General features: G+C 46.1%; 1 protein-coding gene across 1 annotated transcript; it reads right to left on the bottom strand.

Annotated features, from left to right (window-relative positions):
* Window positions 1–4202: 4202 nt before the first annotated feature.
* On the bottom strand, window positions 4203–12742 carry TUBB6 (tubulin beta 6 class V). Its single transcript, XM_087757077.1, has 4 exons — window positions 12591–12742; window positions 11837–11945; window positions 10614–10724; window positions 4203–5759 (listed from the first exon to the last, which is right to left on the bottom strand). The coding sequence occupies exons 1-4, from the start codon at window positions 12645–12647 to the stop codon at window positions 4696–4698; spliced, it is 1341 nt and encodes a 446-aa protein (XP_087613203.1). The 5' UTR covers window positions 12648–12742; the 3' UTR covers window positions 4203–4695.
* Between the last annotated feature and the right edge of the window lie 1698 nt (window positions 12743–14440).

Here is a 14440-nt window from a genome sequence, read left to right as displayed (position 1 = left end):
TTAAATTAGGGTAGCAAGGTTCTGCTCACAAATACCAAAACCGGCAGCCAAATCCAAAGGTGCTGAATCAGATCGCCCAGAGTTTCATCCTTTGAGGTTTATGACTGAGGGCAGGTTGAGGGAACGACTGGTGAGTGATTCCATCTGGAAGGCAGAAGGATGACAAAGGAAAAAGTTGTCTCTGAAAGGTCAGACGCGAGCTCTTTGCTGGGGCTATTGGAAGTAAATTGTTTATGGAAATTATTCTTTTGGGATTTTTTTTTTTTCTTCGTGATGAAGCTGTTGCCATCTCTGATGTTGCCTGGCTTTACAGTGAAGAGGAACAAGGGAAACGGAGCAACACAGCAATTTAGGGCATATTTACTGGGCATTTTTAGTTGTTAAACACCACTTCTGTGTGTCCCTATTCGATTCATTGTTGCAGAATGAGCGATAAACAGGAAAGCATCCTGAGTAAAGCTAAACTTCAGTTCCTTTATTATTGGAGTCAACGTTTAGACTGATTTATTGCAATAGTAAACTGGTTTTATAAAACTTAAATCTTGCACGCATGGTAAAGTAGTAGTGACTGATTTCTGTGCACATGCTATAGTGCTGTACCTTATGTCTGTCCTGTATGATTGCCTTGTTTGTTCTATTTTTTTCCCCCTCCCATTTAGCTGGACACTTCTGGTTGGAATAGGCAATTTGTAGCCAGCGCTGAGGACTAAATGTGCTTATGTCATGAAGGTCAGAATTCTGCATTTCCTCATTCTGTAGTTAAAAAAAACCAACAAAAACACAACCTGAACTTAACTCTTCACAGTGGCGCTACCAGACTGTAAAGGAATTTTCTCCTCTCTAGGAAACATTTTCTCTTATTCCCTGTTTGTGCTGTCTACTTTTAAATTTCACTCTTGCGGAGTTGCAGCATGCAATTAATAAGCCTATGGTAATGTAAAGGAGAGGCAAGTCCCTTTGCCCCTAATTTAGAGCATTAACTTGCTTTGTGTAGTCTTACCTCAGTAAGTCTTAATATTTTGTGCCAAAAGTGGCAGAATTTGACTGTGTTGGGATTTTGGAATCAAAACAAAGATACAGGGTGGGGGGAGCTGTTTACCCAGCCTGCTTCTTCCAAGAGGACTGTTAGCCGCCTTCTGCTCACAAACTGAAGACTTCAGGTGGTTTAACATAAATCAAGACGACCAGGTTTAGTCTGTGCTGTGGCTGCCAATAAGGCCAGATTCATTTTTGTTGCAAACACACTGAGCAGTGCTGCTTCAAACAGGGGCGCCTACAGCACAGCGCCAGCCACCCAGTTCCCTGCTCCTCCCAATGCTGGGAGGAGCAGGTCTCAACCCTCTTTCCCAGCCTGACCCCGTTTCCCAGGAGGTGGCCACCTTTTCCTAAGGAGCTACAAATGCAAGAGAAGAAATGGAGAGCAGTCATCTCAGGACGCAGAGAAATCAAGAGCCTACGGTGGCTGGGCTAAGGTAGCCGGCGCAGGGACTGCTGTGTCTGTGAACTGAGGGTCTGCCCGATTCCTTGCTGGCTTTGACCAGAACGACTTTGCAAAGTTGCTGACCCATCAGGTTAGATTCCTGTTTCTGTCCTGACACCACACCTTCTCCCCATGGGGCGCCTCACCCACTCCCTGTTTTCAAGTGGTGTCGGTGGCGTAAGTTGCTGGGTTGTTTTTTATCCTGCTCTCATCCTAGCGTTGGCAGAGGCGTTTGTGTCTGGGCGGCGCTGGGAGCTGCGCTTCTGGGCCTCCTTCGGTCCGGCTTGTCCTGGCAGCCTGCTTCTGTGTGTTTCTCTGTGGTCACGTGCAAAGCGGCAAAAAGGAGAGAAAACGAAGGTGGGCTAGGCAGAGAATGAAAAGGTGGAAGAGACTAGGTTGAAAAAGTAGGGGGAAAATGAAAAACACATAGGTGAGGAATGTGAAAAGAAGAGGAACAAAGATAGGTGGGACTCAGCAGGTAGACTTCAAAAGAAAAGAGAAGTTTCCAAGGAAAAAAAGCAGGCAGTTATTTGAAAAGACATGCAACTGAAGGAATTGTTCACCAAACCTGTTATTAACAGTTTTATGTCAGGAAAGAAAGATGATTGGCCTTGGTTGACTGAAGAGGAACAGGAACCATTTGTGCTTTCTTACTGCTTATGCGCAAGCTGGTCCCCTGGTGATGTTCCTGGATTCCTTTCGGTGGGTTGGGTTTTTTTCCCCCCAAGCTCAGATGGAAGATCTGTCTCCTTTTTTTCTCTGAGGGCATTAGTTTGCCTCCCCCACCTCCACACATTCTAGAAATTCACATCAAACAGGTGGAAGTAAACACACATGCGAAAGAATGGCTAAGAGTCAAAGCAGGATCAGAGGACATTCTTAGGTCTGGATTGCGCAGGGTCTATATGCTGGATTTTGAGTCAGTGTATGAAAAGCGATAAAGAACAGGCTGGTTCACCAAGTGAATAACTCGATTATTTAGGAATGGCAAGATTCTTGGCACTTTTTTTTTTTTCAAGTATTAACTCTTTTCCCTCGCAGTAATATCAGAACTTACGGCTGGGACCTAGTCATGAATTCTGTGTTACAGCAAAACGCAGTTCCAGAAGCTGTACGATGCTTGGTTCTACTTCACGCAGAAGCAGCTACGCTAGTGCTTCCATTGAGATGTCTGGCCACAGCTGCACGATGGCAGGCGCTCAGCCTGTAACAGAGCCTTGAAGCCAATAGCCTCCCATTTACAAAGCATCAACTCAATTTCTAAGTTTAATGGCTTTATTCCCCATGGCTTTTGCTTTGCATCGCACTGTTCATTTCTCTTTAACACATATTGTGTTTTAGCTTAATCTCATGCCATGATAAATACGTAGCCACGACATATCGCAACATTTATAAAATGCATATTTAAAGGTGCTCTGCTGCTATGCATAAATTCTTTAGGCATCACCAGCCATTGCGAAGAACGCGGCCCCTGTGAATTTGCAGACTCCACCGTGACCCTTCAAAAGCTAACCAGCCTCTGCCGATACACCCCGTGCCCCAGCCAGTTTGGGTAGTACGTTCCGACTGGCTGTCTCAACCCATGGCGTCACTTTGTATGAAAAATTTGTACTTGATTAAAACCAGTTTAGGTCCATTTCTGGGTAGAATAAAATAGGGCAGACAGCTTCAGCTTATGTGATTAACAGTTGCCGGGTTCACATACTTTATAAAATGCTGTCTCATTCCCCGAATCCCAAACTAACTAAACGTATCATCTTGTTAGGAGCAGCGGACCTTTGGAAATTACATTGTATTTGTAAAGTGCCTTTTTAAGTATTGAGCAACGATCTTGCTTAGAAAGTGCTTCTGAGGGCAAGAAGAAAAAGAGCAAAGAGTTCCCGAAACATTTTAAGTTTGGATTTCCAAACGGTTTCTCCTTTATTTGCTTGTTTTGTTGCCTAGAAACTGACCTAAATAAGAGACTCCATCTAGACAGAGTGTTCTCTGGTAGAGGCTCTCTAACAGAGAAGGGCCGTTTAACTGATAGGAGCAGAAACATAAAGCATGCACGAAGAGCGAATGCCCAACAGTCACTTTGTGAGGGCGGCCAGTCAGGGGGGCAGGACAGAAACCTTTCTGTTTCAGCTTCAGTGTAAGCCGATAAACTGTTGCTCTCATCTTTCATTTTGCCAGCTGTTTTGACTATGGTAGATAAATAATACTTTTATTTGTACTTTAACCTTAATCTGTCCAGTGATTTTAACCTATCTTGGTAACAAGACATCCACAGCATCTGTAGGTGTGGTGAACTTACTTATAAACCTCGGCAGTGAGATGTATCGACCCATAGCCCACGTCCCCTCTCCCACCACGTTCGGTGGAGTATCTGAATTTCAGCTATAGGGGCTAGGTGGGATGGAAACAGGAATAGCACCAGTAACTGGTGACAGCCAGAAAAACAGGGGACCAGCAGGATATTGGGGTGCCACTTTAAACCCCAGGGGTCCTTAAAGAACATATCCCAGATGGACAGAATTCATATATATAATCCATGATCATTCATCAGCAAGCAATGAAGTCACATAGCGTAAATCCAGCCTCTGGCCTGCAGCTCACTGGGTACTTACATAGCATTGACCGCCCAAAACACTTTTGCTTGAGAGGATACTAATCTTTTTTTATTTTGGTTTTAGAGGACCGGAGTCAAATATCACTGTTAACAGTTACTGTACAGAATAGCTAAAAACTTTTCTTCTTTTTATTATGAATAAATTTTGTTCCTGGCAGTTCAGTATTGTACATTCAGTACAGAATGAATACTTCAAACCCACAAGATTTTCTTACTCATAATTGGATGAAAATAGCGCAGCTCTATTTTGTAGATTTTTGTGCCCATTTTATGTCTTCTCTCGTACAACTTTAGGGACGACAAACTTTGTTTGGAAAAAAAAGATGCCGAACTAGCAATGTCTGTGTTCAGACTCTTAGGCCAAAGTCTTAACCGAATGCCTTACGTTTGTCTCATGAATAGAAATGGCCTGACTTCCAGAAATGCTGAATGTCCTCAGTTCTCAGTGACCTCAATGGACTCTGAAGAGCACCTCTAACATCTGAGACTCATGCTTCTTTGTCATTTTTTTTTTTTTTTTGAAGCCTAAATACAGATTTATAAGCCTAATTATTAGGAATCCAGATTTTACGATTTGGCCTGGAAAACAGTGCACCTAATTTCTTTATTCGTTGATTTCTTCTTCATCATCTTCAAACGCTTCCTCTCCATCATTTGCTGTTGCTTCTTGGTATTGCTGATACTCTGAAACCAGATCATTCATATTGCTTTCTGCTTCTGTAAACTCCATTTCATCCATTCCTTCTCCTGTGAACCAGTGGAGGAAGGCCTTTCTCCTGAACATGGCTGAAAACTGCTCCGAGATCCTTTTGAAGAGCTCTTGAATAGCAGTGCTGTTGCCAATGAACGTGGAAGCCATCTTGAGGCCACGAGGAGGTATGTCACATACCGCCACCTTGACATTGTTTGGGATCCACTCCACAAAGTAACTGCTGTTCTTGTTCTGGATGGCCAACATCTGCTCATCAACCTCCTTCATGGACATGGGACCGCGGAAGACGGTAGCCACTGTCAAATATCGGCCATGTCTTGGGTCACAGGCTGCCATCATATTTTTGGCATCAAACATCTGCTGGGTGAGCTCTGGAACGGTGAGTGCTCGGTATTGTTGGCTGCCTCGGGCTGTCAAAGGAGCGAAGCCTGGCATGAAAAAGTGAAGGCGTGGGAAAGGGACCATATTTACTGCCAGCTTCCGCAGGTCAGCATTTAGTTGGCCTGGAAAACGCAGGGATGTAGTTACCCCACTCATGGTAGCAGAAACCAAGTGGTTTAAATCACCATATGTTGGAGTGGTGAGCTTCAGGGTGCGGAAGCAAATGTCATACAAAGCTTCATTGTCAATGCAGTAGGTTTCATCTGTATTTTCAACCAGTTGGTGGACCGAGAGTGTAGCGTTATAAGGCTCCACCACTGTATCAGAAACCTTTGGAGAGGGCATGACACTGAAGGTATTCATTATCCTGTCCGGATATTCTTCTCGTATCTTGCTGATGAGTAGGGTTCCCATGCCAGACCCTGTCCCTCCTCCCAGGGAATGAGTGAGCTGAAATCCTTGCAAACAATCGCAGTGTTCGCACTCTTTTCTTACTACATCAAGTACGGAGTCAACCAACTCTGCCCCTTCTGTATAGTGTCCTTTAGCCCAGTTGTTTCCTGCACCAGTTTGTCCTAAAATAACATACAGTAGGGAAAGAAAATACACAAAATTATTGGTACTGTTCGGTGCTTGCATGCTAAATGGATTCACCTCTGTAACAAAAGCTGCTATAAATCTGTCAGGTAGATAACTGTGCTCTTCAGTTTTGCCTACAAATGTCTTCAGAAGCAGCAACACAATTTTTTTATATAGTCTCCTTTTGCCTCAAATCCCTGGCAGTTTTTGTTTATGCCTTTGGGTGGTTTTTGGGTTGGGTTGTGTTTTGTTTTTTTTCTTTTTGGTATTTAACCTTCCATAAATGCAAAGATAGCCTTGACTCCTTGTTTTGAAAAGTTTTCACACTCCCAATCCTGCTTATTCCATAAACACAAGACAACTGTTTAATATTTAAATACTTTCTGTTTATAAGGACCATGACCTACACAAAGCTAAATCACAGATACACATTTCTAAATGAAAGGTTCTTGGACTGTTCCCGTGAGACACAGAAGCATTGTTGTCATTCAGGGATAAGGCTGGGCTTCAGAAGTCCTATTGAACTTGTTATAAGAAGTATAGCTTTTTTAATTCATGGTCACCTAGCCTGAATGAAAATACCGATCGACAGAAGCTTCAAGAACGTTATTTCAAAATCTTGGAAGTTAAGTGCTTTTTAGCTTTTACTAGTTTCCCTACAAACTCACTGTTCTTCAGGATCTGCAAAGCAACTTGCAATTGGATTACTGATGTTTCATGAGGCCCTTATTTTCTCCCCAAGGCTTCCATTTTCCTTTTATGTGCCACTCAGTTTATTAACATTGATAGTCTGGATCCTTTGCTATGTCACTATTTTGTTATTACTTAGATAACACGGAGGATTAAATGGGGGACCAGTTTTTTAATACTCCTGTTCCTCACAGTGACTACTACATACATACATTATGCCACTGAACTCACTTAGTGGTACTCTTGTGAGTGGTATTCAGAAAGAGCAATAGTTTCAGAATGAGGCATAGGGCTGTCAGCTTCTGCGTTGTTCTCCAAGACCTTCCCCTTCCTTCCTATTACCATGTCTCATTTCAATTCCCAGTGCACTGTGTTAGTGCCAAACATATGAATCAGGGAAACTGCTTGCTGGGATATTGTTTAAATATGATGCACTTTATTTTCACTGAATAAATGCTTGGTTTCCTCATGATGTATTTGGGTAGTTAATGCATTGTTCTATATGTTGCTATATTTTTCTCTTTGAACCTAGGGAGCTCAGCACTTCCTGTCCAGCTGGGCAAAGCACAAAGTAACATCCTTCCAGAATTAAATGTTTGTAACCATCTGCAGTCTGCTTGAGCAGATCCCCTGCTTCAGATAGGGCAGCACATCAAGACACTAACGAGCAGACGACACTCCAAGATGCAGAAGGATCCTAACAAAGCTAAATTCTGAGTTTACAACTTTATTTTATAGATTGCCCCTTGTGTAAACATCGTATTGTCCTTCAGTGGGCAGTGAGATAAGGAGAGAATGGAGAAAAGGAGAGAATGGAGAAGAGGAACAAAGAACAAGGTAAGAGGAGAACAGCAATTACTCTCACAAATGTGGAAATGATATTTTCATGGGGGAAAAAAAGAATCAGTAGAGACTGATTTTACTTGCTTTTGCTTAGTTTGCAAATTAAGTAAGGAGGTAAAATGCCTAACGCAGAGGCAGACCTGTCCTCCTTCAGGCCCTCCACTGCACTAGACTCCCTCAGTCTTAATCTGAGCCACACGAACTCCTGGATGCCCACATGACTACTACCACCTCTCTCTATCGCACTAATATGACCTTTGTATTTAAACTGCTGAGTGGAACTGAAGCAGCGGCTGCCTACACCAATAGTAATGGCTTCCCTCCCGCCCACAACTATTGGCTACTCCCGTGGTAACACTGCACTTCATCCACTAGTCAGCCACCTGCCGAGGCTCTCTGACATTTTCGTTTGGGATTCCCTGCTGTGCACATGTATATGCCCAGTGATCTGATGCTTCCAGACCCACTGGCTCGATAGCACCGTAAGACCACCACCACCCAGAACACGTACAATCAGCCCTGGCAGCTGCAAATGTCTTACCCATGACAATACAGTACAGTCTGAAGGTGCCATGGCTCTGACAAGGCTGCCACACACCTGGGAATCTCGATCATGATCCTGTGAAACCTTACCGGATGCCCCCCACTTCTCAGGTACTGACCAGACCTCTGAAAATCTTAGACAAACGCATAAAATGATCAAATTCTGCCGTGACTAAATCTCTAGGTGGAAAATGAGCCTGTGTCCACAAAAATCAGGACTTGGCAGATCTTTTGCCAATCCTGGAAGCTCTGCGTTGTATGCAGCCCATCTCTAGCATCCCGCCTCTGCCTTTTCTCACTGTGCATTTACCAAAATCTAAAGGAAGGCTACACGAGGCAATTCCATGACTTATCTGCACTCTTGGCACCTCCAGATCCTCCTACCACTATTTCTTTCTCTAATGCATTGCAGCATTATCACACATGTTCAGGTTGAGCTGCACATGCATAGAAGCCATTTGTCTAATGGTCAATTTATTTTTTAATCCCTAAAATGGCACTATTTCCTGCAATCTTCTTTCACTCCTTTCCTCTCTTCACTGCTTGAAATAAAAGACAAACCTGGGAAGAGAGATCAGTATCTTGCACACTAATGCTCAGAAGCCCAGTATGCACAGCCTTGGTACAGAACTCACAGGATGGGACAGAGAGGGAAGGACAGCTCCTTTGACTGGCTAACAGCCATTTTGTGGCTGCCCCTATCAGTTCAGGCCACTTAAATTGGGGTGGTATCCACGCAGCAAAGCTAGCAAGGGTGTACACAAGAAAAGAATGGCAAATGCAAAAATGTACAAATTAAAACTGGTTGAAAGGAGGAGGTACCTCAGAGTTCACAGCAGTTCCTGGTGGGCAATTGCATGCTGTTAGAAGGCCAGGAGACCTGCTGCTCTCATACAGTGAGATCATTCCACCTGCACTACTTCACCTTTTAGACCACTACCTTGTCAACACAAGGATTGTTTTGTGTCTCAGTCTCCTGCTGGTCTGAGCTAAAATTACTGTATCTGGAGTGTGTGATCACGTACTCAATATACCTGAATGAAATTCTGATTTATGGTCCACGGTTACTTGCTATGGAGACATGGGCACATGCAGGTATACACAAGCAAAGGTGGAAAACATCTCTGTTGGAATGACCTCTAACAGACTGGGGTACACCAAGTATGGAACTGCCAGCTTCTGCCACAAAATCCTTTCTGGGCCCAGGCCAGATTTTTAAAAGAGAAAACAAAATGCTTTGTTGGCTTTTGACACAGAAGATCATTACTTCAGCACTCAGGCAGCCATTCTGCATTATTCAGCAGGTTGGGAGGACAGTGCCTGATGCTGGCAGGGGCCTCTGTCAGATACAAGCTGATCACATGCTGTTGGTCCATTGTTAGTTTGGCAGGAAGGGAGTACAGTGAACTGGACTATTGTTGAAGACACTCTGAATTGATTTTGCTCTGGTTTTACTGGTGATATGCCAAACTGTAAAGCTCCAGTTCAGGTATTTCCATAGGTCAGGTGAATTCACTTTCAGAAAGCTTGTGTGGTCCACACAGGAGAAAGGGAGTGAAAGGAGAAACGTGAATATAGAAACATACTTCATAAAACTGCCTACGTCTATGGCTTTTCTCCCCAAGCTTACTGCTACATGTTGTAACTTAAAATTTCTTTGAAACAGACCCTTAATATCGCTGCCATGGGAGTATACAGGAGAACAACAGGGACAGCATTGAAGTTTTAAGTCAGTTAAAGGGTTAAAGTAACTCCGTATGGCTTCTTACTCCCCACCTCAACAGGAACAGTCCAGACTTAAGTTTGTTTTATACCACCCAAACAATGTTTATCTTTCCTCTGTCTGTCCCTGGCATTGTTTCTTCCTTATGTTAACACAATATACCAAACTAAGTTGCAACCTAAGCTTGCCTTGGCAGCAAGAAATGTGTTTTGTGGCTAGTGCAGACTTGGAAACCAAAAGGACACGAGAGTTCTCATGGTAGCTTTCATTCAGACTTCCTGTTTCAGCAAGTGGATCACTTAACTTTCACACAGTTTCTCCTTTAGTGCAAAGGGACCGATAATGCTTCTGTACTTTGTAAGGATGCTATGAAATTTAATCCTGGTAATATGCATTTTTAAACTTAGATGGAAAGTATTACAGAAGTCCAAAGTGAAACAGTAAAGGCTAGAACAACCCTCTGCAAGAACACTGCAAAACCAGAAGTTCCCCACATGCTCTCCAGACTGTTCCTCATTATGTTGGAAAATAACCCAGTAACTGGCTATATATGACAATGTTTTCCATATTACAGTTGGCCTTCCTGCACTTACTATACTGTAAGGATCTGCTGAAAAAGTTGAATTACACAGCCTATAAACAATTCAATGCTTAAGCATTTAATGTGTATTCAAGCGAACAGCGGTCTGGTTGGTTTGTGGTTGAGGTTCCTCCCCCCGTCCTCCATTTTCTGCAGAATTTCCATGCATTTTGTTGTAAAGAAGTAGTCTCAGGATTTCCCTGGAATTCATATATATGGAAAGCAAAGGTACTTTCTCTGAATACCATAGGAAACTTTCAGGAGCTTGCTAATTGAAGGAATGACTTTTTCAGTTAATGGGATTTTTTTTAGCTGACTTACAGATAATTAGAATTGCATTGTTAAACTATTAGGATTTCTCAGTACTAACGATCACTTTGGAACAGGGAGCTTAAATGCTGTTTGACCATTCACTTGGTAATCAAACACCTGCTGGATAGTTTTGTTTTTTAAAAAGTGACATCGACATACCAAAGATGAAATTATCAGGCCGAAAGAGCTGACCAAAAGGACCCGATCGCACACTATCCATGGTTCCCGGCTCCAAGTCCACCAAGACTGCTCTTGGTACGAATTTCTGGGCTACAATAAAAAGCAAGCACACCCTTAATGTTCTGAAATAAGTTAACACAGTTATAGCTCTCAATACACAAATACATTATGTCTTATATTATTAGTCTAATATAGATTGTACATATATAAATATTTCCCATACAGGAAGTCATGGTGGTGAAAAACCCCAGCACCATAGGAACAAATCAATTCTGCTTGAAAAACAGACCTGGGTCCTACAGATGGTATATTACATTTTGTAAGCTCCTTTTTAGCAATAGGTGTGAGGGAGGGAAGTTTCTGGTTAGAAAAAATGGTTGACATATTCTTTATAAGAAAGTAGACAATCTTTTCTGTGAATAATGGGGTGAGTGAAGGGTTTATCAGCAAATGATCCTAACAGATCTCACAAGCTTTCATGCTCAAAGGATTCACCTCTACTGAAAGAGCTACCTGGTGTAGGTGGCAAACAGTAGTAGTTAACACACCTACCACAAAGGACAAAATAAAGAATCTGTATCCAGTTGAAACTGTTGAAGGAAACTCAGGTAAATAATACAAATTAACCCGAGCTGGACAAAAGATGAAACATTTGCACTTGCAGGTTCATGTCAATAGACCAAAGGACTCACAATCCCCATTTTACACTGTTAACATCCCTCAACACCAGACTCCTAGGATTTGGATGCCTTCGGCATCTTATTAACAAATCACCGCTGACTTCTCCATTACCTGTGGCCCAGCCCTCTCAGTCATGAAATCAGAGACAGAGTAGTACAGATGCAGGCTCATATAGCCAACAGTTTAATTTGGGGCAATTAATAAGACACATGTGATGAAATAATCATCCCTTAAAAGAGCAAATGCCTAGCATAGTGTTAAATAATAAACAAACCTCCACCTCCAGACCCTTGTGTCATTTCTCTCTGCCTGGGGAGGTAACACCCAGTTATCAGTTTATAAGAAAGCAGATAAACTTTTCTGTGTATAACGGGGTAAGCTGGGATCAGCTGAGGGGCTGACGGCAGGCGGGGAGCGTGACCAGATGAGTAATACGGCTTCGCAAACCCGTTCACTCCCAGATTTCTGTGCCCCTTGCCACGGAGTCCCCTCTCCCGCACCCCTCCCCGCCCCACACTTACACGATGATTCATTGTAGTAGACATTGATCCTTTCCAGCTGCAGCGCTGAGTCACCGACGTAGCCTCCGGCTGGGTCAATGCCATGCTCATCGCTTATCACTTCCCAAAACTAAAGGGGGAAAAGGAGAAGTGGGTTGGGAGCTCCCCTACGGAGCCCCGGGGGTCCTGCCCAGCGCCCCGGCCCCATCGCGGGCGGGGCGGGGGGGGGCGGCCCGGCCGCAGCTGCCGGATTCCTGGCGTGCCCGCCGCCGCTCCCTGCCGGGACGGGACGGGGCAGCGGGCAGAGCCGGGCAGGCACCGGGGTTTAAACGCGACGGACAGACGGCTGCCGCCCCGCTCCTCGCCCGGACGGGCGGCGGCGTTTTACTGTTTGCAGGGGGCTGCTCGGACTTCTGCCGCCCTTGCCCGCTTCTGGGCCACGGCTTGGCCGGTTTAAACATAGAAATAATTAAAAAATAATAATAATAATAATAAAAAAAAAAGAAGAGTCCCGCTTGGTTTCGGTACTTCCCAAAGCCTTTTATGGTCACGGGGACAAGCGAGGTGCGCGGTGCCCCGCGGCCCGGGCGCGCCCGGCGCCCCCCGGCAGCGGCTCACTGGGGGCACGAGAGGGCGGCGGGGGGCGGCTGGCACAACCCGGCCCCGCGGGACGGAACCAGCCCGGAGAAGCGGCCGGGGCGCGTCCCCCGGGCGCTCAGAGGCTCCGCAAGCGGCGGGCAGGCGGGCGGGCAGCGGCGGCTCCCCTCAGGCTCACCTTGGTCCCGATCTGGTTTCCACACTGGCCCGCCTGGATGTGCACGATCTCCCTCATGGCGATGCCCCCCGCTCCCGTCCCGCTCTCCCGCCGCCCGGCCCGGCAATGCGCGGGGCCCGCCCCCCGGGCGGCGCTTTATGGGCTCCGAGGAGGCGCGAGCCCCCCGCCCCGCCGCCGGGGCTCGCCCAACGGCCGGCGCCCCGCGCGCGCTCCGCTAACGGCCGCCCCCGCCGGAGCCCGCCCTCGCCCTCGCCCCGTCGGCGGCTCGGCCCCGGCTTCGGAAGGTGGCCCTCTCCCGTTCTCCCCGTCGGTAGTGAGGGTCCCGGGGGGTTCTCCTGCCCCAGAGGCGGCTCCCGTCCCCGCTGTGCCCCTCACCCAAACGGCGCTGGGCGAACGTGGGAATGTCATCCTCACCCACCAAGCAGCCCTGGCCCTGCTGCGTGCAGGCCGACATCCTCGCCTTCTCCTGTCGTTCCTTGGCCCGCTGCTCCGGCGGCCGGGCGCGCTGCAACCTTCGCTGAAGTGGCAGCATCCAAAGAAATGGGTGGACCTTCTCGATGCCTCGCCAACGGCCATCTTCTTTGCATCACTTGTTTTCTGCTGTGGTCGTGCCAGCAGATAACAAGCTGCTGCCTGAAAACGGTAGCTGGGAAGGCAAGCAGACTCTATGGAGAAGCTTTCCTGAAAGCTCATGTCACCGCCATACGGAGCATGCCCTGGAATATGTAGAGTTTGGATAGCTTGATTTTTAATGAAAAGGGAGGTTTTCTTTCTCCTCCAAAGAGGAAACATGTTCCCACACCTGCTCTGTCTCCTTTATGATCCCTTTAGGTAGCTGTTGCATGGTTTCCCAGGTAGAGAAAAGCTGCCTACCTTGGCCGCCTGTTTTAATGCCAGTGTAACTTTTCCGTGGGATGCCATTGTCTATGTAGCGTATTCTGATATATAGCCCTGGTGGGAGGCATTCATCTGTCTATGCACAGCGTTGCTGCCTGACCACATCTGTGCTGTCCTCTAAGAGCAGCCCCAAGGCCAGAGATACAGAACTTCATTATCTGCTTGATCAAAGGTGACCCAGCTGGCACTCTCCAGGAGAAGACTCTTGGGTGCTCTCTCCAGTTTGAACACAGTTAAGATAACCCCCATCAATCAACAAATAACCCCCAAATAACCCAAAATCTGTACCTCCTTCTTGCCCACCCTCATGTTGCTGTGACATGACCGATGTCAGCTAGACTGTGTGCTCTGGGCTCCAGCCTTGCCTTTTCATAAATATTTTCCGGCAGGGCTAGCAGCTTACTGCAAATGACCTCTAAGTAGCCCCCCCCCCCCCCGCCCATGCTAGGCTGAGCCAAATGTCCCTCTGACATCAGCAAAGCAGCTGGAGGATCAGTGTGTTTGGCTTGCAAGCAGCCACCAGCGCAGGATTGGATGCTATGTGCCTTTTTCTCTGCTGAAGGACTCGAATAAACATCCTTCTGTGTGTGATCTGCATTTTTGGAAGAGATCCACGAACAAGTCATTTGTTTTGCAGCCTGATTAACGAGGTCGTCTTGGGCTTTGCTTATATCTATATGTCCTTGAATATGCCTTCCAGGCCTGGCTTTCCCCACACTTTGCAGATCCTTCCGTATACTGTCGTGTGGCTCATACTTGCCATCAACTTGCCATCATTTCTGCTGGTATGCCACTTTTTGCAATTCAGTTAGTTCCCAGGTCCAGCTAGTGGTAAGGATGAGTGTGTGTTCCCAATAGGCACATGCACATGCGCACACACACGCGCGCACACACGTATGCATGCACGCATGGCTGGCCACGCTGATTGACACAGGCAGAAAACGCAGCACTCA

This window comes from Nipponia nippon, unplaced genomic scaffold (assembly GCF_047370975.1).
Source record: "Nipponia nippon isolate SJK-2023a ecotype South Korea unplaced genomic scaffold, ASM4737097v1 scaffold_1, whole genome shotgun sequence".
Classification (NCBI taxonomy): domain Eukaryota; kingdom Metazoa; phylum Chordata; class Aves; order Pelecaniformes; family Threskiornithidae; genus Nipponia; species Nipponia nippon.
The sequence above is the reverse complement of the archived record's forward strand: the minus strand, read 5'-3'. Positions and strand labels throughout refer to the sequence as shown.

Bases quoted from the DNA above. Each gene is read 5' to 3' on its own strand.
- TUBB6 (XM_087757077.1), bottom strand. From the start codon at position 12,647: ATGAGGGAGATCGTGCACATCCAGGCGGGCCAGTGTGGAAACCAGATC. The intron at 11,946-12,590 runs GTGAGCCTGAGG...TTCCCCCTTTAG, and splicing joins GAAACCAGATCGGGACCAAG to TTTTGGGAAGTGATAAGCGA. The intron at 5,760-10,613 runs GTATGTCGATGT...ATGTTATTTTAG, and splicing joins GCCTGATAATTTCATCTTTG to GACAAACTGGTGCAGGAAAC.